Here is a 27,487-nt window from a genome sequence, read left to right on the forward strand (position 1 = left end):
AGCCCTGACTGCATCATGAAGGACTTCCATGAACTGGGAGACAGCCTCAAGAAGACTGGAGCACAGGTTGTATTTTCTTCCATCTTTCCGGTCGGCAGCAGCTGGAGACGCCAGGGTGCCTGCATCAAAGAAGTTAACCGGCGGCTCCAGAGTCGGTGTCTTCAGGAGAGCTTCGGATTCTACAGCCATGACCAGCACTTGCAGGGAGGAGGCTTCCTGGGAGATGATGATCTTCATCTCTCCCCCAGAGGTAAGTATCTGTTGGCCCGCAGCTTGGCTGATCTCCTCCCAAGAGCTTTAAACTAGGCTCGATGGGGGTTGGGCAACCAGTAGTCAAAGAGAGCCCAGGGCTGGTAAATGACAAACAAGATGCCAGATCACACCAGGTAAGTATTAAGGGGTTGGTAAGCCATAAACAAGGCACCAGACCACACCAGGTAAGTAATAAAGGGAATATATGCCATCAAGGCACAGGGACACCAAGAGCCCCCTTTGGGGGATTAAAATGTCTTTATACAAATGCCAGGAGTATGGGGAACAAGCAGGAGGAGCTCGCACTCTTGCTTGCTAGCACCCAGTACGACCTAGTCGGACTAACCGAGACATGGTGGGATTCTACACACGACTGGGCGGTAGGCATTGAGGGGTATAGGTTGTATAGGCGAGTGGCCATCCTCTGGACACTCTCCAGATTCCCTGCGTCCCTCCTGAAGTGCGGCGCCCAAAACTGGACACAGTGCTCCAACTGTGGCCTGACCAGTGCTGCATAGACGGGGAGCATCACCTCCTCTGATCTATTAATTATGCACCTGCTAATGCACGACAAGGTGAGATTGGCCTTGTTGATGGCCTCGTTACACTGCCGGCTCATGTTCATCTTGGAGTCAATTATGACTCCAAGATCCCTCTCTGCCTCCGAGCTGCTGAGAAGGATACTCCCCAACCTATAGGTGTGCTGGGGGTTCCTGCTTCCCAGGTGGAGTACCTTAAATTTATCTTTATTAAATTGCATCCTATTTCTCTCTGCCCATTGATCCAACCTGTCCAGGTCAGCCTGAATCTGCTATCTGTGTTGGTCTAAAGACGTGGGCAGACAAGGCTCTATGGGTCAATGTGATATTTTTTATTAGGCCAGCTAACCCTGCCCCTGCCCTACTGACTCCCTCCCTCGATCTGCTCCCCCACACTCCTTCCCCCCACACCTACCAGCCAGACGCTGCTGTCCAAGCTGCCGGGCTGCAGAGCAGCAATCAGATCTCTATGACCCGCTTTGGCAGCTCAATAATCAGTCTTTGGTTTCAGCCCAAAAATATCTTTCAGTGCTGCCCTAATAAAAAGCATTCCCCTAAATCCACTGCCAATCACTAACACCAGGCTCCCACCCAGACCAGTACACACCCACCTGCACCAGTAAATCCCTTGGTTCATAAAACCAGTTGCACTTGAACCATCATTTCTTAGCCCTTCTGCGGGATGGAAAAGAGCCCGCACCAATTAAACATACATTGAGTACGTGGTGACAATGGTTATGAGTAGGTACTTTCAGGGATCATTTCTGTAGTTGATGCCTAGAGAGGGGTATGTAACAGTGATTTATTAGTGGTGTAGCCTACACCCTTCGCTACTGGGTGTATTTAGATGAGGGTCCCTCATTATCTGGCCATGTCCTCAGCAAGTCTCGGCTACTGAATCCCTCCCGTCAGGAAACCTCTTTGGTGAACGGAGGCTTGCCCTGACTAAGGGGAGCAGCGCAGGCCTCTGCAGTGAGTGCCGCGGTACACTGTTCTCACGCTGCTCGCTGTGGTTTCAAGTCATCACTGCTCAAATCCTGCACAGCTTCTGGTTGAGTTTTACCAAGCCAGGCATGCAAACACCTCCCATCTTGGGAAAAGAAAAGAAAAGAGAAACACTTGGCTGCCAGGGATAAACCGAGCAACTCCTCAGCTGAAGGATCTCTCACAAAAAGGATCTGGAGGGACACTCTGCATTTCAGTATCGATCCAGGAAGAGGCGATTGCCATTTACATCAGCCTAACCTATCCACAAAGGACAAACCGGAGTACAGCGCAGGTTCATCCTACAAAACTGATCCACGTTTTATCTGCAGATCCAGAGTCTTTACCTGCACCCGTCAGCCTGGCACATGAATGGCACGCATCCTCGCAGCCCACCCCCAGGCTCCCCGTACACGCTTGCAGGTCTCCTTGACTCCATCTATCTCGACACATTTATTCTGGGAGGAACCTGACAGGCTTCAGTGTCCAGAAGTAGGCGGGGGAGAAAACCCCGGGTTTAGAAAAATCCACTTGAGGAAGAGAAGGGCAGGGACATTTGGACATGCATGGAAAGGGGCTGAGGAAAAAGGAGGTGCTGTCCTGCAAACAACTCAGGAACTATGAGATGTCAGATGAACAGTGAATAAGGGCGAATTACAGGCGTCGTTCCTCCGATGCACATCTAGGAAAGCAGGCAGGGACCTGCTCTCCAGCCCAGCCCAGGGGCACTGGATGCAACGACTCTGCAGTGCAGCTGGATTTTATGGTGCGATCGTGTGGTGGCTGTAAAGTCCAGGCAGGCAGGCCTACAAGAAGGGGCCTTAGCACCTGACCCCCCACAGTCTCTTACCTTCATGTGGCTGAGGAGGGGCTGGAGGAGCCCCCAGAGCACAGGACGCTCCGTCTCCATCCCTGCCTCCATCTCCCAGCTCTGTCACACCAGGGGAAACTCATCTCAGTGGCACTAGTCAGTCCTGCTCCTCCCAGCAGCTCCCCAACCCCCCCCAAACGCCCTGAGATTTAAACCAGAGGTGCTCCTGCCCCGCGCCCCCTCCCCACCCGCCACCAAAATCTCCCGCGGGGCAGAACGGATCGTGCCCACGGGCAGGACCTGACCTGCTATTTCAGTTGACACCAACACAGTAAAACAGGAGGTAGAAAGAGAAGCAAAGCCCTGAACGCACCAGACCAGCGGGGAAGCCAAGCACGTGTGGGTGGGATGCCACAGCCCGAGGGTGCAGCGGGACCAGAGGTGCTGCCCGCACTGCCCCGGCCCAGCCCCGGGGATGCGCAGGACACGCGGGGACCTGCCTGGTGCGGGCAGCGCAGCTCCGCCACGGCCGCCTGCCCGCGCCCACCTCGTCCTGCCCGGCCCGGCCCGGGGGCACTCGGACTGGGACCCGGATGGGACATGGGTGGAGGGGGAGAGATATAGATACAGATCTCGGTACCTTGTATACAGAGGCACCTATGTCTACTCCAATATAACAACACGGGGTCCGTGCCTGTCTGTCCCCACGTCCTGGAGCCGCGGGACAGGCGGACCGGGGCGTTTGCAGCCGGCAGGGCCGGGCCGGGCCGGGCCGGGCACTGCGGGAGGCGGCGGTCGCAGCCCCGCTTGGCCCGGCCCGGCCCGGCCCGTGCGCTCCCCCCGCGGGGCCGGGCTCCCTCCCCTCTGCTGCCCGCCGGCTGCGGGGCTCGGAGCGGGGCAGCGCCGGGGCCGGGGCCGGGCAGGAGGCGGCCGGAGCAGAGGGGGAGCCCGGCCGCAGCCGCCCCGCCGCCCCCGGCCCTGCGCCGCCCGCGACCTGCCGGGCTCTTCCCGGCACCCCGGGGGCTCCGGGCCTCCGCCGGCCGCGCTGCCCAGGCTACCCCGGGGGGTGGCGGGGGCCGCCCGCGCCGGACAAGGACCCCGGCCTGCGTGTGTGCGCGTGTGTGCATGCATATTCCCGCACGCGGGCACGAGGGTGTGCGTCTCTCCATTCTGTATGTGCATGTCAGTGTACATGTGTCTGTGCGTGCATGCATGCGCGTGTGTCTGCGTGCATGTGCGTGCATGTCTGTGCATATGTGCATGTGTGTTGATGTGTGTGCGTGTGCATGCATGTGCATTTGTGTGTGCATGTCTGCGTGCATTCATACATGCATGTGCCTGTGTGCATGAGTCTGTGTGTGTGTGCATGTCTGCATGTGCCTGCCTGCGTGTGCATGTATGCTGTGTGTGCATGCGTGCATGTCTGCATGCATACATGCATGTGTGTGTGCATGCGCTCCTCTGCATGTGCGTGTGCCTGTCTGCACGTGTGTCTGTGTTCATGGCAGAAGAGTATATTTGTGTCTGTGTCCATGTGCAGAGAGTGAGTGCCTACAGTGCGCTCCTGTCTGCATGTGTGTATGAGTGCATGCATCTGTGTTCATGGCATGGAGAGCGTGTTAATGTGTCCTCATGCAGAGTGAGTAGAGAGCACACCTGTCTCTGCGTGCGTGCGTGCATGTGTATGCGTCTGTGTTCATGGCAGGGAGAATATGTGTGTGTCTACGTGCCCATGTGCAGAGAGATGGTGCGTCATGAAGGACACGTGCCCATGGCGGTGACGGGAGCACAACGGTGGCGGCGGGAGAGTGGCGGTGCGAAGCGGGAGCTCCTGCAGGCGGCACTGGCGCTGTCAGCGGTCGGAGGGTGGGGGGTGGTGGCGAGCACTGACCAGGGGGCAGCAACCACCCAGAGATCTTGCCAGCAATGTCGGCGGTGCGTTTTTGTAGGGGGTGCAGTGCCACGCTCAGGGGGGGCATGTGTACATGCGTGCATCCCTACACATTGCCCCTGTGGTAAGTAGAGTCACACAAGGAACAATGGTCACAAACTGACAGAGAGCAGATTTAGGCTAGGTATCAGGAAAAACTCCTTCAGAGTAAGGGTGGCCAAAATTTGGAGTGGGCTCCCAAGGGAGGCGGTGCTGTCTCCCACCTCGGGGGTCTTTAAGAGAGGGCTGGATAGGCACCTGGCTGGGGGCATCTGGCCCAGCGCTCCTTCCTGCCCGAGCAGGGGGTCGGACTCGATGATCTGTTGAGGTCCCTTCCCACCCTAGCATCTGTGAATCTGTGAATCCGTGCTTAAAGTATACCATTTTGTCAGCCTTCAGACCTAGGAGACTTCACATTTTGTCATGAGAGCACGCTACCAACATCCAAGGTGGTTAGCACATGGGCACTGCTTTATAGTTATTTTTTTTAATGTTTGCATGAACTGATCTCCCCAAGCTCACAACATGACTTTTTCGTCTTCTACTTCACCTCCCTTTCCCAAACAAGGCCACGGAGCCACTATAACAAATGTATCTTGTGTTTCACTCTTAGTGACAAAAGGGATTTATCTAATCTTCTTATGCCACTGCTTCTGTCCCTGAAGTAGCACACCAAGAGAGCATCGAATCACCAACTATGGGACTGGAAGAGATGTCGGGGCCGTCTAGTCACCCCCTGCTCAAGGCAGGAGCACGCCCTACAAACCCGTCCAGCCAAGCATCAACCCTGCTCGTACGCATTGGCAAGCATGGAGATTGCACAACTCTCCAGGTAGCCCATTTTCGTGTTCCAAAAAACCTAAAAAAAATCACCCTCATATAGAGCGAAAGGTCTTGAATCGAACCAAAATATCCCCTGCTGCAATTCTTGATTTACTCTGCGTCTGTTGCTGTGGCTGAAGAAAACAGGACACGTCTCCATCCTCTCCATGGCCACCTCTCAGGGATTTGAAGACATCGAGCTCTCGAGGACTAATCTCAGAACAGAGTCGTTCAACCAAGATACGTCCATCTTCCAGTCCGTTCATCCCAAACGAAAGAGATAGCGCCATTATCGTTAAGGAAGCAGGCAGGAAAGGTAAAATGAGGATGGCAGAGAAGGAGCATTACCTCAAGGCGCAGTAAGCACATGATATCCATGAAAGAGCCTCTTCAGCCGCAGCTCTGGTGAAAGGGCTGTTTGTCCAAAGGCAGAAGAGGGAGATCCAGGGCACGGATCTGGTTAAACATTTCGCCCTCCAGAAAGGGAAAGGGCTTGAAGGGAATCTGAGGGAAGTTGCCCATGAAAGCGGTGCAATGCTGAGAGACTGGGAGGATCCACACCGTCAAAGGGCCGACAGCAGGCGGCAAGTAATATAGTGTATTTCCCCCAGCTCAGAGCTGGGAGCCAGCGGGAGCCCCCCGGCCTACAGAAATAGAGGTTACGTCACCGCAGGGAACACGTGTGAGATAGACCTGGGCCGTATGTTCTTGTGCACACACAATAAATGGTGTTCGTTAGGAGCTGTTGTTGGAGTCCCTTTCCTCATCCGCTGTCACAGTGCCCTGGAAGGAAACCCTTGCAGGGTCCAGGCCTGGTTGGAGTCCCTCCTTGTGAGTACCATCAGGTCGTGTGCAAGCCAAGCCCTGTCTCACACCCGGCGGCTGATGCAGCGGTGCGGCCGGACACGGCCCAGACGTGCAGGTGGGCAGACCCGGAGAACGTGACACGCATCACAATGGCCCCTTCTAGAACCGGCTCGTCGCCGTGCGGCTCTTGGAGACGCACACAGCAGGTCAACTGCTCCCGACCCGACACTGGTTGTTGTCAGGTCACACCCGTGTCCTTGCGATCACCCTGACCGCAAGGGTAAGTGTGGGCAAATGAGGGGGGTGTTTGCACCCACACTGGGGGAGTCCTAGGGTGGGTGACTTGTGGCTGGGGGTATTGTCACTTTTATGCTTTCATTTCTTTCCTAAACATGACTTCAGTCCGCTCCAGTAGCAAGCCAAGCACTGAAGACTAGGTGTGCTTGCCTGCCATGGGGGGAGGCGGGGGGAGTGCTTGGAGCGATGAAGTTTGCCGGGGCAGGCATGGTGAGGGGTGCAGCAGAGGGGGCAGTGAGGATGCGGATGGTTGCTTTAGGGTTTCCATATTTCCAGGTCCAAAATGCAGGACACCTGTCACATGGCGGAGGGGGGATGGGGGGATATGACAGCGTGGGGGCAGGGACATGCCAGTGCCCTGTCACTGCCCATGCTGTTGCCCCTCAGTGCCAAGCCACAGCCCCCGCCAGCCCTGCTGCTGCCCCTCACTCCCAACCCACTGACCCTAGCCCTGCCAGTGCCCCTCACCCCCAAACTGCAGTACCCTGCCCCCCGGGCCATGATGCTGCCCCTCACTCCAGACATCAAGTAACTGGGAATTACTGGTTGTGGTTTCAACTTGCTCTTCCTTCTTTCTTTCATACAGCTACAGAAAACTGGATAGCTTCTTATCCCAGGATACAACCATGGGATCCTTTGGAGACACAGGAAGGTAAATCAAATAGAGATGTCAATTCTCACTGTTATACGCTCTTTTTGCCTCGCCTAATTTGAGAGATTCAGGTGTTACTTGAAGAATGCAGTGCTCAGCAGATCTTCACAATGCGTGGTAAGGAAATGAGTAGTGCGTGTGATCAAACACTCCTGTCGCTGTCGACAGCAGCACGTGATGTTAAATGTGATTAATGCCATCTCCGTGTAACGACTCTGTTTTCATGGCGAGGGGAAGGGCAGGGAGCTGCACTGGAAAGAAGATGGCCCAGCCATGTGTGTGTGCATAGCGGTGGAGTGAGCTCTGGAGCAGGGCCAGAAAAGATCCCCTGAGGCCCGCAGACGACAATGAAGCCTTACTTCATTTTCATTTCCCCTCTTTATTCTAGGGAAGGAGAAGATGCTATTGAGGCTAACTTTGCCTTGGTTGAACATTGAGGAAAAGGGCTGAGGGCTCAACCCAACAAGAACAGTTTTTCTGTTGGCTTTTTTGGTAATTGAACTGACCCCTAAATTCTGCTTCCAGTTTCATTGGTTGCCGTCCATTGACTCTGGGGGATTTACATAAGCAAAACCTGATTATTAAAGTGTTTTGTGTTGGATGATAGCCTTGAAGGGTCTTCTTTGGGGTCTTCTTCTCCTTTAATGCCTTAGTAGTCCCATCGATGCACTGTTTCTTTTACAAGTTTCCTACTTTAATCTAATTTAAAAATGTATTTCTATGTGTTTAATTGGGTGTCCAGCATGGAATAAACTCCCCGCAGTGGTGGTTCATAGCTTCATAGATGTAGGGTAGGAAGCGACCCGAGCAGATCATCGAGTCGGACCCCCTGCCCTGGGCAGGAATGAATACTGGGCTCATATGAGCCCTGTTACATTGAAGCTCATGTGACCCAGCTGGGTAGTTATCCAGGCTCCTTGGAAAGACCCCCAAGGTAGGAGCCAGCACCACTTCCCTTGGCAGCTGGTTCCAGATCCTGGTCGCCCTGACTGTGACCCTGAGGGGTGCAGTCACCTGCCTTGGAAATCTTCAGGAGGAGACGGGAATGTCAGCGCGCCGCGGTCACTTGACCCCCTGTGTCTTGTCCTGCCTGGTGCAGGGGTGGACCCGAGGATCGACAAGGTCCTTCCAGGCCTGACAGTGCATGAATCGACGAACAGTTTGCTCCCCACGTAACATCCTGCTCTCCCCTTCTCACGCTGGACTTCAGGCTCTGTGGGCTTCTTTTGGATTTCAATTTCCATTTTCTAAACGAGTTGATGCAAACAGTCTCCTAAAACTTGCTATTTAATATCATAACACTTTTCTTTCATGCCTTCCTGCTTCCTTTTTTTGTTAAGAGGTCTGGCTCTGTGGCAGTGTGCTCATGGTCCGTGTCTCCATTATGGCATGCTTTTGAAATTAAAGTAAGGATATACATTTATTTAATTTTAACTTTAGGATCTTCCCCATTTTTCTTTACACAATTCCTCTTTCTAAAACACACGAACACGGCACTAAGTTGAAATATTCTTCTTTATGAATCCTGTGGTATTAATACCATTGGACTAACTCTGGGTGTCCGTCTTTCTACTGCCTGCTGGAGCGCGGTGATGTCCAGGCTCTGGCAGACTCGGTTCATATAGTTTGCTCCAACGTGCTGCATTTCCAGCGTGTCAGAGCAGGCTCCCTGCCCACGTATAGGAGCTCATAGTGACTCACTGAAATAATAGAAAAGTTTTTGCATTTTGCTTTTAGTAATGCATGCTTTCAGCAATATTGTGCTCACCTTCTGTATCCATTTCTTCAGCTTTCATTTTAAGGGTTTTTGTCTTAAGAATGATACATTTCATCTATCAGTTATCAAAATTAGACTATATGCCATTAAGAGAAAAACAGTATTCATTCATGAGATGCTGCAGGAGATTTTCAATCGAGGACAGAAACATACTGTGTCCTAGGCAGGCATTTCTAATTCATCATCCTCTCAGTGTTGCCTAGGCGCAAAGCTCTACTTCATAAATCCTGGGGGAATCTCACATCTTCCAGCAGTTTGGATGAGAGGTTTTTTCATGGACTCCTCCACTCCAGGTTGCTGTGGCACAGGCTGTTTCCCTCCCGTCCATGTTACCCCCTTATGGTAATTCAGACCATTGCCCACATGAGAAAAGATGATCAGGACAGCGGTTACTAGAACTTCATTTCCCTGCAATGCAAGAAGTGTTTTGTCCTGCCTACAATGGAAATGCAAAACACGGAAATCTTCACCACTGTTTAGTCTTCCTGAAACTTAATTCAACATATCTCAGCTCAGAGGACACAGAGTAAAGTAGATGAAATGAAGTTAAGTTAATAATCCTCGCATTTTCTTTTTAACTTCTCCCTCTCCCATTGACATGGATCTTCTGCCACCTTGGCTGCAATGCTTGTGGTTCCCCTGTCACTTGTTGTGCACATAATTCAGCACTAGTCCTTCACTTCTGGAGAGACTGTCCCGTCATTTCAGACCTGTCCCCTGGATAACGTCTTTCAATCGTTCCCCCTCGTTCTTCTCCCCCAGGCCCTAACTATCAGGTGTGCTACATGTCTGTGTATGTGCCGGGGGTGGCCGAAGGTCAGTGGTATGTCCAGTCTGTATTTTGGGAAGCACTTTGCAATCTTTCAGGATGAATGACGATGCATGGATATAAAAGCAGGGCACAGTCATTAGGAGTGTGTCTCCACATGCAGGGGCATGCGGTTGCCACAGCAAAAATAGAGGTGACATAAATTTCCTTCATGCTACGGTGCAAGCCCTTGCACATGGGATTGGTGCAGGGCAAGCTGTCTTGGGTGGGGGTGGGAGGCTGGAGCCAGCAGCTGTGCTGGCCCCAGCAACTTGACTTGGGGCCTCCCAGGGCAGCAGTGGCAGCAATCCTGCTGCTTGGAGCCTGCCCAGGTGCCAGAGCATAGCTCTGTCCAGCCAGGCTCTGTTTCTGGCAGCACACGTAGGTGCCATGTGCATTGTGCCACCTTTGATTTCTTTTGTTTTTTGACACCAGGAGCTCCCAGTGTCAAATTTGGACACCACACTATAAATCTGCAGCATGGCAAAGGAGTGCATGTGTGCCACATGTGGTCTATGGGGCCTGAAACGGGTTTGAAGTACCACAAACTGCATGTGCACACTCATCGGGACACGATTGATGTATGCAAAGAAATGGCACAATGCATGTTGGTTTAGTTTTCTGTTTTTGTCTCTCTGATTTATTTTTGTTTTCTTTTGAAAGGTATAGATGTGCTTAGCACCCAGAGAGTGGTGGTAGCTGGGTCGTTCTTGGCCCGGATGGAGGTGGGCAGTGGAGTCTCGTGGGGTTTGGTCCTTGAACCGGTGTCATTTAATATTTTCATCAGCAATTTGGAGGAGGGTATGGAAAGCACCCTCTGCAAGTTCGCAGATGATACTAAGTTACGGGGAAAAATTAATATACTGGAGGGCAGGTAGCAGATACAGGCTGACCTGGACAGGTTGGATCAATGGGCGGAACAAAATAGGATTGAGTTCAACAAAGATAAATGCAGGGTACTGCACCGAGGCAGGGGGAATCCCCAGCACACCGCCAGGTTGGGGCATGACCTCCTCAGTGGCTCAGAGGCTGAGAGGGATCTTGGAGTCACAGTTGACTCCAAGATGAACACGAGCCAGCAGTGTAACGAGGCCATCAACAAAGCCAATCGCACCTTGTCGTGTATTAGCAGATGCACGAGCAACAGATAGAGGGAGGTGATGCTCCCGCTCGATGCAGCACTGGTCAGGCTGAAGCTGGAGTACCGTGTCCAGTTTTGGGTGCCGTACTTCAGCAGGGACACGGAGAACTTGGAGAGGGTCCAGAGGAGGGCCAGTCGCATAATTAGTGGTCTCTGTGAAAGACCCTGTGAGGGGATGTTGAGAGATCTGGATTTCTTCGGTCTTTACAAGAGACGGCTGAGGGGCAACCTCGAAGCTGCCTATAACTTCATCAGAGAGGATGGCAGGGAATTGGTGATGCGCTGTTTACCAGAGCACCCCAGAGAGTAACTCAGAATAATGGGTGCAAACTAGCGGAGAGTAGATTCAGGTTTGACATTAGGAAGACATTTTTTTACAGTAAGGGTGGCCAGAATCTGGAACTGGCTTCCAAGAGAGGTGGTGCTTTCACCCAACTTGGAGGTCTTCAAGAGGAGGCTAGATAGGCACCTGGCTGGGGTCCTCTGAACTCGGCCCTCTTTCCTGCCGGGGCAGGAGGTCGGACACGATGATCCTTCGTGGCCCCTTCCGACTCGACAGTCTATGAATCTTAACACCTAATCATCTTGGCTCCTTACGCTACTGGAAGTAATAACTTCCAATTAACCAGGTTTTGAACTCCTCAACAGGGCAGAGCAGGAGGAGGGCTATGGGTGCAGCTGCATCCCTCTGCCTTCTTTCCTCCAGCGCCTCCGCACCCGAGAGCCGAGGCCCCGAGCAGGCAGCCAGGAAGGGCGGGAGCAGCTATTTGACAGCGGAGACTGGAGGACCTTGCAGGCTCTATGGAGGCAGCAGCTGCAGCTGCAGGTAAGTCTGTGGAGGAAGGGGACAGGGCCGTGGGTTGGGGGCAGATGGAGGCCCCAGTAGGGCTCTGGGGATGGGGGACAGCAGCCACTCCAAAATTCACCATAGCCCCCTGACCCCCCACCCAGCACCACTGCCACCCTCCCCGAGTTTCAGAGCGGGGAGACTGCTTGTTTCATGACTGATGTCATGATTTTCTTCTTTTGTTTTACAGGTCATGCAGAAAAATGTAGATGCTCTTCTGGAGGATTTTGGGAACATACATACATTTTTCGCAACATACAGGACCTTTGCCTCTCCTGGTGAGGTCCTAGAAATGCTCCTCAGCAGGTAAGAGCCAAGAGCTGTGGAGGAAGCTGTGATGGCCTTTAGAGGTGGGACGTTGCAAGAAATGATCTCAAATAGTTTTGAAGATGGCATACTTAAGAAGTTAATGCTATGCATGTATTTCTAACGAGCTTGAAAAAGTCAGTGTTTCAGTTGAAACAGGGTTGAAAATGCCTCCTCAGAGCTGAGTACTTCCTCAAACAAGGAGACCAATAAGTAAATTGGACTGCTTGGTTCCTTAGTGGAAAGAGAGGACAGCTGGAGGCAAGCAGTCCTCCAAACAGCTCAACACACTGCTGGGAAAATCCAGAGTTAACAAATCCAGGCTGTCGCTGTCCCTCTGCGTAACTCTTTGCCGCATGAATCGGCCTGTGCTGGATCAGGACCTTTCTATCTCGTCCCCCTGCTCTCTGCAAGTCCATTCATAGTGTCTGAGGAAGGCCGACAAAAGTCTGTAGCTCTCTGAACAAGTTATTGTCTCAGTGCCACCCTGCCCTGCCTCCTGCCTGCCCCTAGCAGTGGTCTCCAGAACAGGTATAAAGCATACCATTAGGCACCATGTCTCAGCATTAAATTCTCCCACAAGCATATTTCAAAGGAAAATGTGGGCAGCCTTTAATATGTATAGATTTGCAATGGCCAAGTTTTTCCCTACAACAGTCGGTAAAGAAGACTTCTATTTTTCCTAGCAGCAAATAATTAACATCTTTATTTTGCAACTAATTCTTCTAATGTAATGTAACACGAAAGGGTGGGCCAAATTGTACCATTTAGTTGCTGGAAATGCCCTGGTGTAGAAGGAAGCAGAAGAGGGAGGGGGACAGGGCTAAGACTTGACCTCCTTCCAGTCCTCTTTGTGGTGATATGCCACTGAAAGGTGATATCCATCTGAGAGTGAACAGCGAGAGCAGTCTCAATACTCTCACGACTTCAGAAAATGCGGCAGCCCCTCTCCGCGTATGGAGAACATGAGGGGCAGAGGGGAAATCTTATCACAGCAGTCCTTCCCCAAAGGGCAGTCTCAATCTGGTCCTCAGCAGGATGAGGGTGGGCTGACAGCCGGAGAAGAAATTATGTTAAATCAAAGTCCTGTAGAAAGAGACTCCTTGGGGCACAAGGGTGCTAACTACAGGGGCTGCCTGCCTCCTCGCTCCACTCTGTAGCACCTTCGTGCCCGGCCAGTCCCTCCATTGCCTAGTGCTGCCCCCGAACTGGGACTGATGCTCCCTTTCAGCCTGGGACTCTTCTGCCCTGGCACAAAGTGCTGTAGTCCTGGGTGCACGTGCAGATGCTGTGCCTGGGAGCAGTTGACTCTGGCGCCAAGTGCACCAGAGTTTATGGCTCGCCTTAATGTCACGTGTAGATGCACCCGATGTGTAACAGCCTCTCTTTGGTGCTGGACTAAGCTAGCAGCCCTGGGGTGGGAACAGGTCTAGTTATCACCAATCTATATGCAGTCTTCTCCTTTCTTCCAAGCCCTCCCACCTTTCCAACGACAAGGTCTGCTAATCTAGCTCTTCCATTTAACCAGATCCCCCCTTTGCTGTCCAGCCTCACTATTAGAAAAAAAACATTTTATTTGAGTCTCAGTGAAAGCGTGATGTAGCCATGATAGTCCAGTAATTATGGGAAAGGCAGGGATTTCTGAAGAAGCCTCTCACATCTTTTACTCTGCTCAGGGTCACAACGTGATCCTTGTCCCCACAAAGTGGCCAGATTTGGTTTCCTCTCTGACTTGGGGAGTGGTTTTCCTGCTGCTCTTTTGTGCTTTTGCAGACTAATCAGAATAGTGATAAGAACGTAAATGGATATGACAAGGACATTTTACTAAGGCGTAGTTACGTTCTTGTCCGTCATGATCTCTGATCACACCTGCTGGTCCTATTACCCTGATAGGCTGTGCGGTCTAGTGGTGCTGAAGAGTCTAGTGGTGCTGCCCTTCCAAGTATGTTGAGCTTGTTTTTTAAATAACTCTCTAAAATATCCATTTTGATGTTTAGGCATGGAAAGCTGGAGACCTTGAGCTGCAGAGGAGATGAAAGTCCAGATTTCTCAGCGGACTCCAGGGCAGTCCTCAGGAAGTAAGTGTGCTGTACAGCAAAACCTCAGTCAGGATTCAAGGGATGTGGTAAAACTAATCATCTTTTTATATATATATATATATATATATATATATATATATATATATATATATACACACACACACACATGCATACAGAGCCATCCTTATTGGTATCAGCAAAGAATTCACTGTATCATGCCTACATTAATTGACACAGACTGGGATGCTGCCCCAAAACTGAACAGAAACTGTCCTTTATTTTGGGTTCATTAATTTCTGGGGGACAAACAAAGCATGCTTGTTGCCCTTGCTTCTTTTCACCACATGTTATGCAAATATGCATGTTATTGTCTGTTGTGGATTTCATTTTCTATTCTGAAAATGCCAACATACTCTAGGGGGGATGTAGCCCTGATTGTGCTTGCATGTGATGCATGTGTGTATGTCTGTGAGCATGTGTTTGTGCATGCATGTGCCTGTGTGCACACGTGCATGTGTACATGCATGTGTGTGCACACATCTTTGGCATGCACAAGTGTGTGCTTGCATGTGTCTGTGCATGCACAAGTGTGCATGTATCTGCATGCATGTTTCTGCATGACTGTATCTCTGTGTGCTTGCATGTGATGCATGTATGTGTGTATGTCTGCGTGCATGTGTTTGTGTGCATGCAGGTGCCTGTCCCCCAAATCCTACATGCTGGAATTGCTTAAGCATTGGTTAATTGTTCATTTGATTAATCATTCATCCTTGTGGATTTTTAAATTGTGTTTACATTTGGATGCTCAAAATGGTGAAACTGAACCTTTCTTAAATGAAAAAAGAAGATGTCTTCTTCTGCCTCTAGTTCCATACGGACCATTACTTAGTTTTTAAGAGGCAGGAGTCTAATGAACCTTCCCTCAGCACATCTATACATTGTCATCTGCATGCTCTGAAGTTTGGTATGCACTGGCAGTATAAAGGACTTGAAGGATTATATTTGATCCCCCCCTTGTTGATCACGCTGACTCCCTTCAGCTCTCGGCAGTGAGCGTATGGCTCTGAGTTTCTCTATAAGAGTGCTAGCACAGCTTCCGGCAAGTAAATTAACACAGTTTCCCACATTAAGTAAATTGTCTTAACTCCCATGATCTTGCTTGTCAATGATTGGATTTAAGCAAGGGTTCAAGTAGCTTCAATTCTTTCATTTCTTTTGGGAAAAACAAGTTCCACATCCTTTTCTGTCATGTGCCATCTCGTCAGTACCCCAGGACTAGTAAATCCAAGACGAGAGTCTAACTTCCAAGCCCTTACACAGCATCTTCCCTCCCAGAAACAACCTTTCTACAAAGTTTCATGAATAGGGTTTTTAGTTTTCCGAAGTTTAACAGTGCTCATTCCTAAGACATTCTGGCAGGGGGGTGTTACAGAGAAAGCCACAGGTTTTCAAACCACACTACAAAATGATTATTAATACTTACCATTACACACTATAAAATATCTGACCTACCAGTCCCACCATCGGGAAATCCTCTTAACTGGGGGGCTGTGGGGTTGTGAAGTGCGAGTATGGCATGTTCTGGGAAGCAGCAGCTGTTGAGTCTGGACCTGAGATGGTCGAAGCTCGATCTTATCTCTAAGTCTGATGTTAATAAAGTGCTGAATAACCTGCTTGTCTTTGGGTTTACTTGGGAAGAAATATGAATTAGTGGCTAAAGTAATGGCCTTGGAAACCAGGACTTCCTGAGTCTACTGGCCACTCTGGAACAGATGTGTTTTAATCCCCTATATACTTTGCTTAAGGCTTTATCAGAGCCTCTGGAAACTGCAGCGGGGAGCCGCAGCCAGTCTTGGTCCCAGTCCTGATCTGGACGCATGGGGAGGGGCAGTTTGGGTCAGGGCAACCCCAATCCAGATGTGTGGGGGAGGGGAAGGGAAGAGCGGCCTGGATGTGGGGGATGGGGGAACAGCTGGATCCTCCCCCTCTATGTGACACTGGTCAGGCTGCAGTTGGAGTACTGTGTCCAGTTCTGGGTGCTGCATTTCAGGCGGGACGTGGACAGCATGGAGAGGGTCCAGAGGAGGGCCACCCGCATGATCCGGGGACAGCAGGGCAGACCCTATGAGGAGAGGCTATGAGACCTGAACCTGTTCAACCTTTGCAAGAGAAGGCTGAGGGGGTACCTGGTGGCCATCTGTAAACTTACTACAGGAGACCAGCGGGGTTTGGGAGAGACCTTGTTCCCCTGAGGGTCTCCCTGAGTAACAAGGAATAACGGCCGTAAGTTGCTAGAGAGTAGGTTTAGACTAGACATCCGAAGGCACTGCTTCACAGTCAGAGCGGCTGGGATCTGGCACCAACTCCCAAGGGAAGTGGTGCTGGCTCCTACCCTGGGGGTCTTTAAGAGGAGGCTCGACGTTTACCTGGCTGGGGTCATTTGAGCCCAGTTTTCTCTCCTGCCCAGGGTAGGGGTCGGACTAGCAGATCTACAAGGTCCCTTCCCACCCTACATCTATGAATCTATGAATTGTAAAGTGGGTTTGCATTATGCAAATGTGACTGATGTGCCGTGCTCCAGGAATGCGTGTAGAGAAGAAATCGAAGGAAACCTGTATTTACTGTCTCCTGATACAAGAATTTAGGGCCACCTCATTAAATGATGAGGCACCAGGTTTGAAACAACCAAAAGGAAGCACTTTTCCACACCTCACTAATTTGTGAAACACATCACCCCCGGATGTTGTGGAGGCCAGTACTATAACCAGGTTCAGGAAAAGATTGCAACTACCCTTTCGAAAGTTGTCAATCTGGGGCTGTCAGTCATAGGGCTTAGGGATGTCCACGTGCGTGGTGACTTAGCAAACATCGAGACGGAGGATGCATCTCTCTATTCACTTTCTCCTACTTGTCCTCCAAAACATTTGCTCCTTACCACTTGTGGAGACAGTGTTGTGAGATAGCCGGGCCTCTGCTCTGAGCCAGATTGTGATTCTTACGGTCCTATGTATCATGTCTGTACAGGAGAATGGGCATTATTCCTGCCTGTCTGTGGGAGAGCAAGGGGAGAGACTGGCAGACCTCAAAAGCTGTGGTAGTGACTTAGCAGAAGTTTACCCACTCAAGTAGGCATTTCTTCTTTGTGTGACACTAGGAGAGAAGCACTGCAGAAAGTGGCCCAAATGTAGCAAGAAAAAAAGAAAGCAAGAGAAGTAGAAAGTGAGAAAGCCAGGCAATTTGTGTGTTGTGTAAAGGTTGTGTTTGGGGCAGGATGTTCATGTTTTCCTGTGTCTCTTTTACTTTGTTTGCTGTAATACTAGATCAAATTGGAGGATGGTGATATCGCTAAAAATAGTTATAATTGTCCCATATTTTGCATCTTGAGGCTACAATTCAGTGTTCATTCACTAGTTTGATGAGTAATTAAGAGTGGTAAAATGTGTGTCAGTGAGTTTAGACCAGGATTACGGAAAAAGGTGCCCAGATCAGCATTCCTTGCTTGCTCATAGCAGAAGGAATAGATTCATCTTTTTATACAAGTTTGAATGACAAATATCACTGTTACAAAGACTGATTATGACTGGATTTTGTCAATGTATTTCTTTTCAGTCCAATCATCTTCTTCTTGAAAACTTGGCTGCACTTCAGCCCTGAAGATTTCAAAGAGCCGCCGAAGTACCACACACTGCGGAAAGTAATAGCACACCTGAGCAAGAACGTCCCTGACTGTGACATTGAAATGGAGGCCAAACACCTCCTCCACCAGTTTCAAAATGAAGCAGAAAATGAGAGTAAGTTATATTTTTTTTCAAGCTATCACTTCATCATCTCCGAAACTGCACTAAAGAATTGCATTTTGGGAGGTAAATGTTAGCAACAATTATATTGCCAGGGCCTAATCCTGATATCACTTACACGACAGGATCAGGCCCTGTAGACTTTTGGGTTTTTCTGGCTCTGTCCCTGGTGAATCTCTCCTGGGAGAGTGGGTAAAGAGTGGGTAGAAACACAAATCTGCAGTGGGGAATCACAGGCCTGGTCGTGCGGATTGGAAACTGGCAACTTGGCATTTCAGAGAATTTGCCAGCGCACAAGAGTCAGAGCAGCAGCCAAGAGGCAAATTGCCTTTGCATTTTCAGCACCTTGGAAGTATGGCCAAAGCTGCTCTCTACCTACTTCTCTTCTTGCAAAGAGAAAAATCTCATCAGATGTTACCATGCTCTGACCAAAGGCAGCTTCAGGCAAAGCCTTTTTGTCGTGAAGCATGTCTTGCTAGTGACCACCATAGCACAGGAAGTGCGTGTGACTGTTGTTTCCTCTTTGAGCGATGGGCTTCTGACCTCCAAGGACAGAGAAATAACTTACATTCCAGGTCAAAGACCTGCTGAAACAATGGTGAGCTGTGGCAATATAAGAATGCTATATGTCCAGCGTCAAATTGACACACGGTCCTTAACCCAGTTAGAAACTTTCCTGTGGCAAATCACTTGCTGGGTATGCTTCTTGGACCTGGTGCAATGTGCTAATGTCTCGCTTTGGCACAGAAGTGAAAGGAAATGATATATGAAATAGAGGATACAAAAGCAAAGCAGTATTTTAACCCCGTAAACTTGACCTGGTGGATGTTCCAGAAAGAAGGTGTTATTTTAGAATTGGGTTCACCGCCAGATAAACTCAGGCATTTAAAGGTGGTTAAAAGATGCATTGCATCCCTCAAAAAGGGAGTTCCCCAGCCAACTTTTTCTTCAGCCCCAAAAACATTCATATCTCCAAGGTTGCTAATAGGTGTCTAATGAGGTTCTGTCCTGGATTTGGTTCCAGTGGGCCAAGAAAATGTTCAGGTCTATGTTTCGATCCAACTCTTGTTCAAAGCAAGCAGAAGTTTCCAGGGGTTTTGTTCTTGCATTTATTTCTTGTAGTAATATTTGAAAAAGGTTCTTAAACTTTGAGTGACAGACACCTCACTTGACTGAGAAGTGTCAATGAGTTAGACTATAGGGGAAATGCCAGTGGAAATTAAGAGGTTAACATCTTGTAGAACAAGATTTAGAGTTGATTTTACTGAGTTAAGATAAAGAGAGAGAGAGGGGAGATGCCAGTTGGGGAGGGAAGGAATCAGAAATGGAGGACAGAGAGCTGATTTTTGTGAACAATTGTTAAAAATTCTATTTATGTGGCTTCTTTTCATAAACTATCCATACATAACTAAGGCTGGTAGAGCCATTTTCACTCACCTCATTTAGCTCAAAATAAACTGGTGTATCTAGGCCAGCCTGAGGACCAGCCAGGAGACCAGCCAGGGGACCAGCCCAAGGGCCAGCCCAGGGAACTGCCTGAGGTCCAGCCCGGGAAGCAGCCCAAAGGCCAGCCCGGGGAGCAGCCGGAGGACCAACCTGGGGTTCATCCCAAGGACCAGCTGGGGGACCAGCCCGAGGGCCAGCCAGGGGCCCTGTCCGAGGACCAGCCCAGGGACCTGCCCGAGGTCCAGCCTGGGGAGCAGCCTGAGGGCCAGCCAGAGGACCAACCTGGGGACCAGCCCAAGGGCCAGCCCAAGGACCAGCCCGAGGCCCATCTGGGGGACCGACCTTGGGACCTGCCCGAAGTCCAACCCAAGGGCCAGCCTGGAGAGCAGCCCGAGGTCCAGCCCGGGGTGCAGCCCGAGGGCCAGCCCGGGGAGCAGCGGGAGGAACAACCTGGGGACCAGCCCAAGGGCCAGCTAGGGGACCTGCACGAGGTCCAGCCCAGGGACCTGCCCAAGGTTCAGCCCGGGGTGCAGACCGAGGGCCAGCCGGAGGACCAACCTGGGGACCAGCCTGAGGGCCAGCCCAGGGACCAGCCCGAGGACCATTTGGGGGACCGACCTTGGGACCTGCCCGAGAGCCAACCTGGGGACCTGCCCAGAGTCCAGCCCAAGGGCCAGCCCAGGGACCTGCCCGGGGACCAGCCCAGGAACCTGCCTCAGGAAAAGGTATGGTCTAGAACCTTTTGTTTAAAGTATTCAATTTGAAAAGGGGATGAGGAATTGCCAATATTTGTATTATAAATGAAAATTGAATTTCCACATGCATTGTTTACTCCTGTCCCCCAGAAAGCTGTTCATAGCTGTGACCAAACACAAGCGCACGGCTGCAAACAGCTTAAATGGCCCACTGGGTGAAAATCTGGCCCCTCATTGCATGTGGTGTCAGCTAAAGATGTTTCAAAACGTAGTGTCTTGTGTAACGTGTGTCTGCTGGGGCTCCCAACCTGTGGGTGTTTTCAGAATGGGAGGGGGGCAAGGGAGCAGAAGGAGTTGAGTCTTAGGGTTTTTCAGCCCCCGCTACAGAGTGGGGCCAGTGTATTACAGGCCCCCCAAAGTGGGGTGGCTCCAATTCACCCACTCCACCCCTCAACACCAGCTGCAGAGCCCCAAGAACGAGCTCCCTCCACTGCCTTTCCCCCCTCCCATTCTGAAACAGCCAACACTGGCACAGAGCTTGGCCCTTGTTGTGGAAACCTGCTTGCAGGCTCCCAGCGGGCAGCTAGATCCCCACCCCTCCAGACCAACAGTGAACTTCTGTTTGGTCTCAGGCAATGTAGGAACTCAGAACGCTTTGCAAAAATCATTCTGAGTTAGAGCTGGGAGCTCCACTTCTCTCTGCACCCTTACGGCACGTCCACACATGTGTGCTTGCAGCAGCTCAAATAGGAGCGGCATGTATTTGAGCCGGGGATTTCTGGCTCACCAAATGCCTGGCCACACCCTTTGGTGTGGGGCAAGTTGTGCCATCTGGGGCAAAATAAGCCCACCCAGCTCCTTCCAGATCTGCAGCGAGGGGGAGATAGAGCCTGGGGCCAGCACCTGCTTGCAGGAGTGAGGTGGGACAGGGGGTGGGGATAGGTGTGGGGGGATTGTGGCGGGGCTGTGGGTGGGCGGGGACTGTGGGAGGATGCTGCTCAGGTAGGGTGGGTCCTCTGCCCCCCAACAGGGCATAACTCCCTGACACAGCACATGGACTGCCGCCCCCAGGACCACAGCATTCCCCCCCTGCCAGGCCCACATGCCCCCTGCAGGGCCCACAGCTCCCCCACATAACCTACCCCCACAATACCTCAGCCCCCCGTGCACAGCCCGCAGCTCACTGGGAGCAGCAGTGAGCACTGGGGCATTTGGGGCCTCCTGGCACATCCCCCCATGTGGCACAGCAGCGCGGCTCGGCACTGGCCGCTGCTCTGCCACATCACCTGGGCCCACTCCCGGAGACCACCTGTCATGCTGGCCCAGGTCCTGCGTGCATGGGCACCACGTGCCATCGGGTGGGGCCTGTTTCATGCACGCAGGACCCATCCCGCCTCAACACACAGTCCCCGTGAGGGGCACGGGGCACCCGCAAGTGACAGCATGAGTGGCCCAGAGCTACCCAAAAGCTCATGGTGCTATACTAAACCAGGCCAGGCCTCGACTGAGTTGCACTGCCCCCCAGTGAGGAAGGGATTGGGGCGGGAGCTAGGGCTGAGGCTGGGACAAGCTGCCCAGCTGGGGCAGGGGGATGTGGGACTTGGGGAGGGGGTTGGGGGTGGCGCGGCTTGCTCTGGGTGGAAGGGGGCAAACAGCAGCAGGGCATAGCCCCCACTCCCGGCACTGCTGCACTTGCATCCTGTGCCCCCTCACCCCGGATGGGCAACTGGCGGGCGATGCCCTACTGCCACTTACCCAGCCGGGGCAGAGAGGCACGGGATGTGGGCACAGCAGTGCGGGGAGTGGGGTCTATGCCCTGCTACTGCTTGCCCCCTTCCACCTGGAGCAAGCTGTATTTGCATTGTGCCCCTCCCTGCCATCCGTCCTGGCTGGGCAAGAGGCAGCGAGGCATATCCCCCACTCCCCGCACTGTTGTGCCCGCATCCCAGGCTCCCCTGCCCTCCTGCCCCTGTCCCATGCCTCCCTCCCCAGCTGGGCAGAAGTCAGAGGAGTCTGTAAACACAAAGGAGTGCAGAAGATGGAAGCAAAGTTTCCAGGGTTTTGGAATATTACTTTCCATATCACAACCTTGCCCAATAGGTAATGGCAGAGAAAGGTCAGTAGGCGCATCTGCCCTGCAGGAGCTCCTTCCTGAGCAAAGCACATAGTGCAGTCAGGAATGCTACCGTTTCTTTCAGCAGACAAGGTTCTTTGGGTAAAAGTGCTGTCTTTTATTAGACCAACTAAACACCCATTTCAAACGGCAAAAATCGATATCTTCCGTGTTTCAGGGGTGTTAGTTGTAGATGGAATACTAAATATGAATACTTCATTACAAATACCAAACCAAGTTACTCCTGGAGGTAGGACACCACCACTAACAACATTCAAGAACCAGGCATAGACCCAAAATACCTGCTTCTGGTTCTGCTCTTTCATCCCTACTGCTTCCATCATGTTTCTGACTTTTTCCCTTCATTTATTTTTCATTATTTACCTCTCTGAATGCTCATTATCTCCTTCATGCATACCTTCCATGGCTGCGTGTTCATCACCTCCTCCTTCCTCCACCTCTGATCTGCTCTGTCTGCACCTTACTCCCAGAAGAACGAAGACGCCTACATCATTCACTGCTCAGTGCCGAACAGTCAAGGTGCTGTGTACAAAGGCATTCTGGTAAGTGATGTGGAAGAGCTGTGTAGATTTATTACAGGATGTGTTTTCACTCGGGATGACAAGTTACATGTAAATTCTCTGCTGCTCTGATTCACACCAAGACAAAGCTTTGAAATATTAGGGGCCACCTCATGCCCTTGATTCTTAGGTGAATTGACATTGTTATTTTAGTAGTCAAAGTACATTCCACCTCCCAAACTTTTCTCTGGGCTTTCAGCTGGATAATATCCACCACTTGTCCTCAATCATTGACTAAGGTACCAAGAAACCATGCACGCCATTTGTATGAATGGGCGTGTGTGCACAGGTAGGCAGACAGATACACTGAAGAGCAGCTTGGAGGCAAGTCACCGAAAGATGCTGTATAGCACTAGAAAATTAGGATCCCAAAGGGCATATACTTCTAAATATCATAGTGTATTACCCCTCATTTTCTCTTATAGAAAAGTAGAGCTGGAAGAGACCTCAGGAGGCCATCTAATCTAACCCCCTGCTGAAGGCAGGATGATTCCTAACTAAACCTTTCCACTCAAGTTATGTCTGACCTATTCTTAATACTGCAGAAACCAACCTCCCACACAACTACTATTCTCAATGCCCAAAACACCAAGAAGAACCATAACCCGCTACAGTTAAAGCAAGGAGGCGGAGGTCCAATCCCAAATGTGGTGCTTGGTAGGACCCCAAGCAGAGAAGCAAAACCCAGGAACTTGTAGGTTTTTTTAGTTCTAACAAGAGCAATCAGCACACCCGAGTCCAAATCCCCAGCCAAGAGACAGTGTTCCCAGTGCGTTTGCTGTCCTTCCCAGTCTTGAGTTCTCTGCAAATTTGCTCAGGAAGCTCTTTATTCCTGCATCCAAATCATCTGAACAGCAGCGGAGCCAGGGCAGATCCCTGTAGAAGTCCACTCAAAGCCTCCTGCCATTCCCACCTGGATCCATGCAGAATGACCTTTGCTTGTGGCTGCTGAGCCAGTTGTCTATCTGCTTTGGAGTCATTTGCTTTTCCCCATGTTTCTCCCAGTTGTTTGTGAGAAGGTTGTATGGGACTTTCCAGTGAAAGGGAAACCGTTTAGAGGGAAACCCTGGGCCAGACACATGGTGAGGGAGATGCTGCTTGTGCCATCTCACTGGCCCAAGGTAGATTTAGGCAAGTAAAGCCTTGATGGCATAGGACCAGCCTAGTGGCTTCTGAGACTCTGCTACGTGTGGGTGACCACGCTGCAATGAAAGATTTCCGAGAGACAGAGGCAAAATAAAAGAACATGCATAGTGGTCTTTTTTACACTAGGGACAAACCAAATCTAGAGACGCAGCTTGGTAGAGTAAAATACACACAGAAACCGTCACCCTTTGCTAGGATGTTCTGTGCACAATACTATTTCCATCTCTCTGTAATTTCCATTTGTGCACTGTCTGTACCTCAGCGATGAGACACCAAACCAACATGCCAGATACATAAAGTGAAAACAAATGTCAAGAAACAAGGAAGTAAAATTATTCACTGCAAAATGCTTTTTCCAGTTAACGAGCCAAGACACAACTAGAGATGTGATCTCAAAAATTATGAGAAAATATGATCTGGACACGGAGGAAGCTGGAAACTACCAACTTGTGCAGGTCATTTCGGAACACAAAGGTAAGAGAGCAAAACTTTTTGCTGGTTCAAATATCCTCCTCATATTTGCAGAAGAACATGCCTATGAATCCATTTTAGAAATAGTGCAGTGCTTCATCTCATAGCCAGGTGGAGTAGACCTCCCTCTTGATTACCTGGTAGGAGTCAGCACACCTCTACTCCCCTTTGGGATGTCATGCATGCAGCTGGGGAAGACTGACAATTAGAGATCCAGCGCTGACATGTGTCCCGCTGTCTGAAGTCAGGGCCAAATGAAACAGAAGAAAGGTCTGGGAGCGTCACCTGTACCCTGACTGGTTCCCAGAAAGCCACAGGGACGACACAGTCCAGATCCACTCCCTGAAATACATCCTGCTTGAAAAAATCTACGACCTCTGCACCAGGAATTTGTGATGACTTGTGTAATCTCCGCATCACGGTATTAATTCTGGTGCAGCACAGTACAGCCTCCCTCTCCTCCAGTTAGTTAAGTATTGTCTGAAGCCGTTTTTTGTCCTGATATGTCCCGTCTCCTTGTGAGTGATTACATCCTTGACTTCAATAACTTCCTGGAGAAGACTGAAGTTTACTAGATGTTTCAAATGGGCACAGCTCCTTTCTTCCTCGTGCATGTAAACTGAGTCACAGGGCTATATCCCACTTCACCTTGTGTGCCTAACCAGCGTGGCCACAGCCACATAGCTGCCGTTTTGGATAGGGTTGTGCTGCAGCTCAGCATGTTTGGAGCCATGAACAGGTCAGATGCGCTCACTAGGCCGTACTATAAGTCATGACATTTTGGCTGGCCAAAAGCTCATTGGAGAGGTGGGAGGAGAATGAGGGCCCTCCCATACTTTAATGTTCAAGCTAATGGGAAGGCTACTCATCCAGGGAGCAGGACACCCAGGGCCTAGCCCCACCTTCCAGAGTTAGGAAGTATTTCCTCATTTCCAGCTTAAATGCCCCCTGTTGCAATGGAAGCCCGTTACTATACCTGCTATCATCACAGACAACTAGAGATCCTCTTTACAAGTAACAACCCTTTCTGAAGATTTCTAACACCCCCTCCATTTTCTCAGGATTACATAATCCAGGTCTTCCAACTTTCCTGTCTAGGACAATATTAGACCCTTCCTCATTGTTGTTGCTCTTCTCCAGACTCTTTCCAGTTCATCTGTTTGTCGTAAAGCACGATGCCTTGAACTGGCCACAGTTTTCCAGCTAAGGCCTCCCCAATGCTGAATATCATTGAAAAATGGTTTCCCCTACTTTGCACACAACATGCATGTTAATACAGCCCCATATGCTCTTGTTCTTTATCAGTTTTTGTAAGAATATTGCAGTGATGACTCATATTTAGCTTGTGCTCTACTCCTGTAACTATTATACTATCCTTTCATTAATTTAAGACCATTTTTTCCAATTGGTCAAGGTCATTGAGAATCCTCAACCTATCTTCCAGATCATCTGCTCTCCTACCTCACTTGGCATCATCTGCAGATTTCCTAAGTGTATGCTCAGTTTCTTGAGACCTCTAGGACACATTTTATGTGGACTGAGATAAGAGGTCATTAAACACACTGCCTTTTCCGTATCGAGCAATTTTAATTCCCTTTCCCCAGTCAGTAATGGACCTACACTTCCTTTGGTCCTTGACATGTAACTTCACAGGATGCTTGTGTGTCTCGGACTACCTGTATTGCAGTGCCTTGGTCTGCCTGGAGTTTTCCTTTCTTGTCATCTGTAGTATTGTAGCTATGTTTCTACATTTGGAGAGATTCCTTGTTAAATTTCAAGTCACAAAAGCATTTGCTGTTTAGACAAGCCAGTCCGCTGATGTGATTCTTAACCTTCCTTACACAGGGATGGCATATCCTAGTGCCCTTAATATTCTCTCGAAGGTACAACCAAATTCCCCGATTCCTTTTTCCTTTAAACTTACTGTCCATGGGATCCTGGCCACCAGTTGTTTGAGGTTTTGCATGCCCACGCTAATCTTTACTATTTATTTGAACTATTGTCATGCCAAAAGCCATACTTATGGTCAAAGACCCTACTGGGGAAAGCACTGTATAAATCCAGAGCATCACCCACAGAATAGCTTCACCTTCACAGAAGGCTATTTGATTGTAGGCATTGTACTTGCAGTGTTTGGCAAGCCCTAAGCCTGCTGAGTATCTTGAGTGGCAGGAGGAGAGTCTACCATCAATCCCTGACCATTGCGAGGTCAAACTATCATCACCATCAAATCAGCAGCAGTATCAGGCCCTGCACTGGATTTACAGCCCTCTTTCAGAGCCAGTGAAGAGAGGGAGGATGCAAAGGGAGGGGAGAAAGCCAGGTTGAGCAGGTTTCTTTCTGCTCGCCTCCGGGAACCAGCAACCCAACACCCCAGTGTCCCCCCTCCCCACACAGGCACCTTTTTGGAAAACAGCTGTCTCCCATTGCTAGCAGACAGGGACCTGTGAGCTCAGGGAGCAGCAATCTCCTCTGATGCCAAAAGGCAAAGTTCAATCCCTGCTCTTGGTTAATGATGAGGTAAAGGGGTTGTTTCAGCTGAATGGAAAAGAATTTGCCTTGACCTTTTTGTTGAATAAAGGACCCAACACATGCAAGCCGTAGAAAACCACACATGGAAATGATGCATTAAGGAAGCAAGTCAAATGATTGCCTTTCAACCTAAATGTACAGCCCTGTGTGTATACGTCATGCTACTGTCTGTAGTCAATGATCTCAGAGCCAGAAAACTGTTTCATGTAGTGCACAGGTAAGTTTGGTGTTATCAGACTTCCAGAAGCATAATTTTGGACGGTACAACATCTTCTCATACTTTTGCTGGTGGGAAAGGAGATGTTATAATTAGTAAAAACCAAATTAAAGAACCTTATTTAGACTTCTAAGTGGCACGTGTCCAGCCAGCATGCACCTCTGAATGCTCACCAGTTTTCTATGCTTGCTTGCAGTGCTACTATCCAGAGTCAATCACTCGACGCTTCTTTGCTTTTCTCTTTCTGCAGAGCTAGTCTTCCCACAGGAAGCAAATGTGCTTTCTTATATGAACAGCCAGGGGAACGCAGACATCAGCCAAAGAAGAAAGCCAGCTTTCCGTGCCTCCCCATTGTCTGCTGCAGACAAGAAAAAGAGGAGGCGCCTACCTCGCCTCTTTAGAGGCAGCAGGGTCAGACCCGAATGAGAGCATCCTGACAAGGAGCTGACACGAATACCATTCTCAGGCTGGGGGAGA

At 50.4% G+C, this 27,487-nt stretch overlaps 1 protein-coding gene across 1 annotated transcript; it reads left to right on the plus strand.

Moving 5' to 3' along the window:
• Positions 1-4,357: 4,357 nt before the first annotated feature.
• Positions 4,358-27,487, plus strand: LOC132249437 (circumsporozoite protein-like). The gene is made up of 6 exons (XM_059724548.1): positions 4,358-4,444; positions 11,858-11,945; positions 19,256-19,980; positions 22,558-22,626; positions 24,150-24,264; positions 27,261-27,487. Exons 1-6 carry the CDS (start codon positions 4,358-4,360, stop codon positions 27,434-27,436), a joined length of 1,260 nt encoding a protein of 419 aa, XP_059580531.1. The 3' UTR covers positions 27,437-27,487.

Source organism: Alligator mississippiensis, chromosome 1, assembly GCF_030867095.1.
Source record: "Alligator mississippiensis isolate rAllMis1 chromosome 1, rAllMis1, whole genome shotgun sequence".
Taxonomy (NCBI): Eukaryota; Metazoa; Chordata; order Crocodylia; family Alligatoridae; genus Alligator; species Alligator mississippiensis.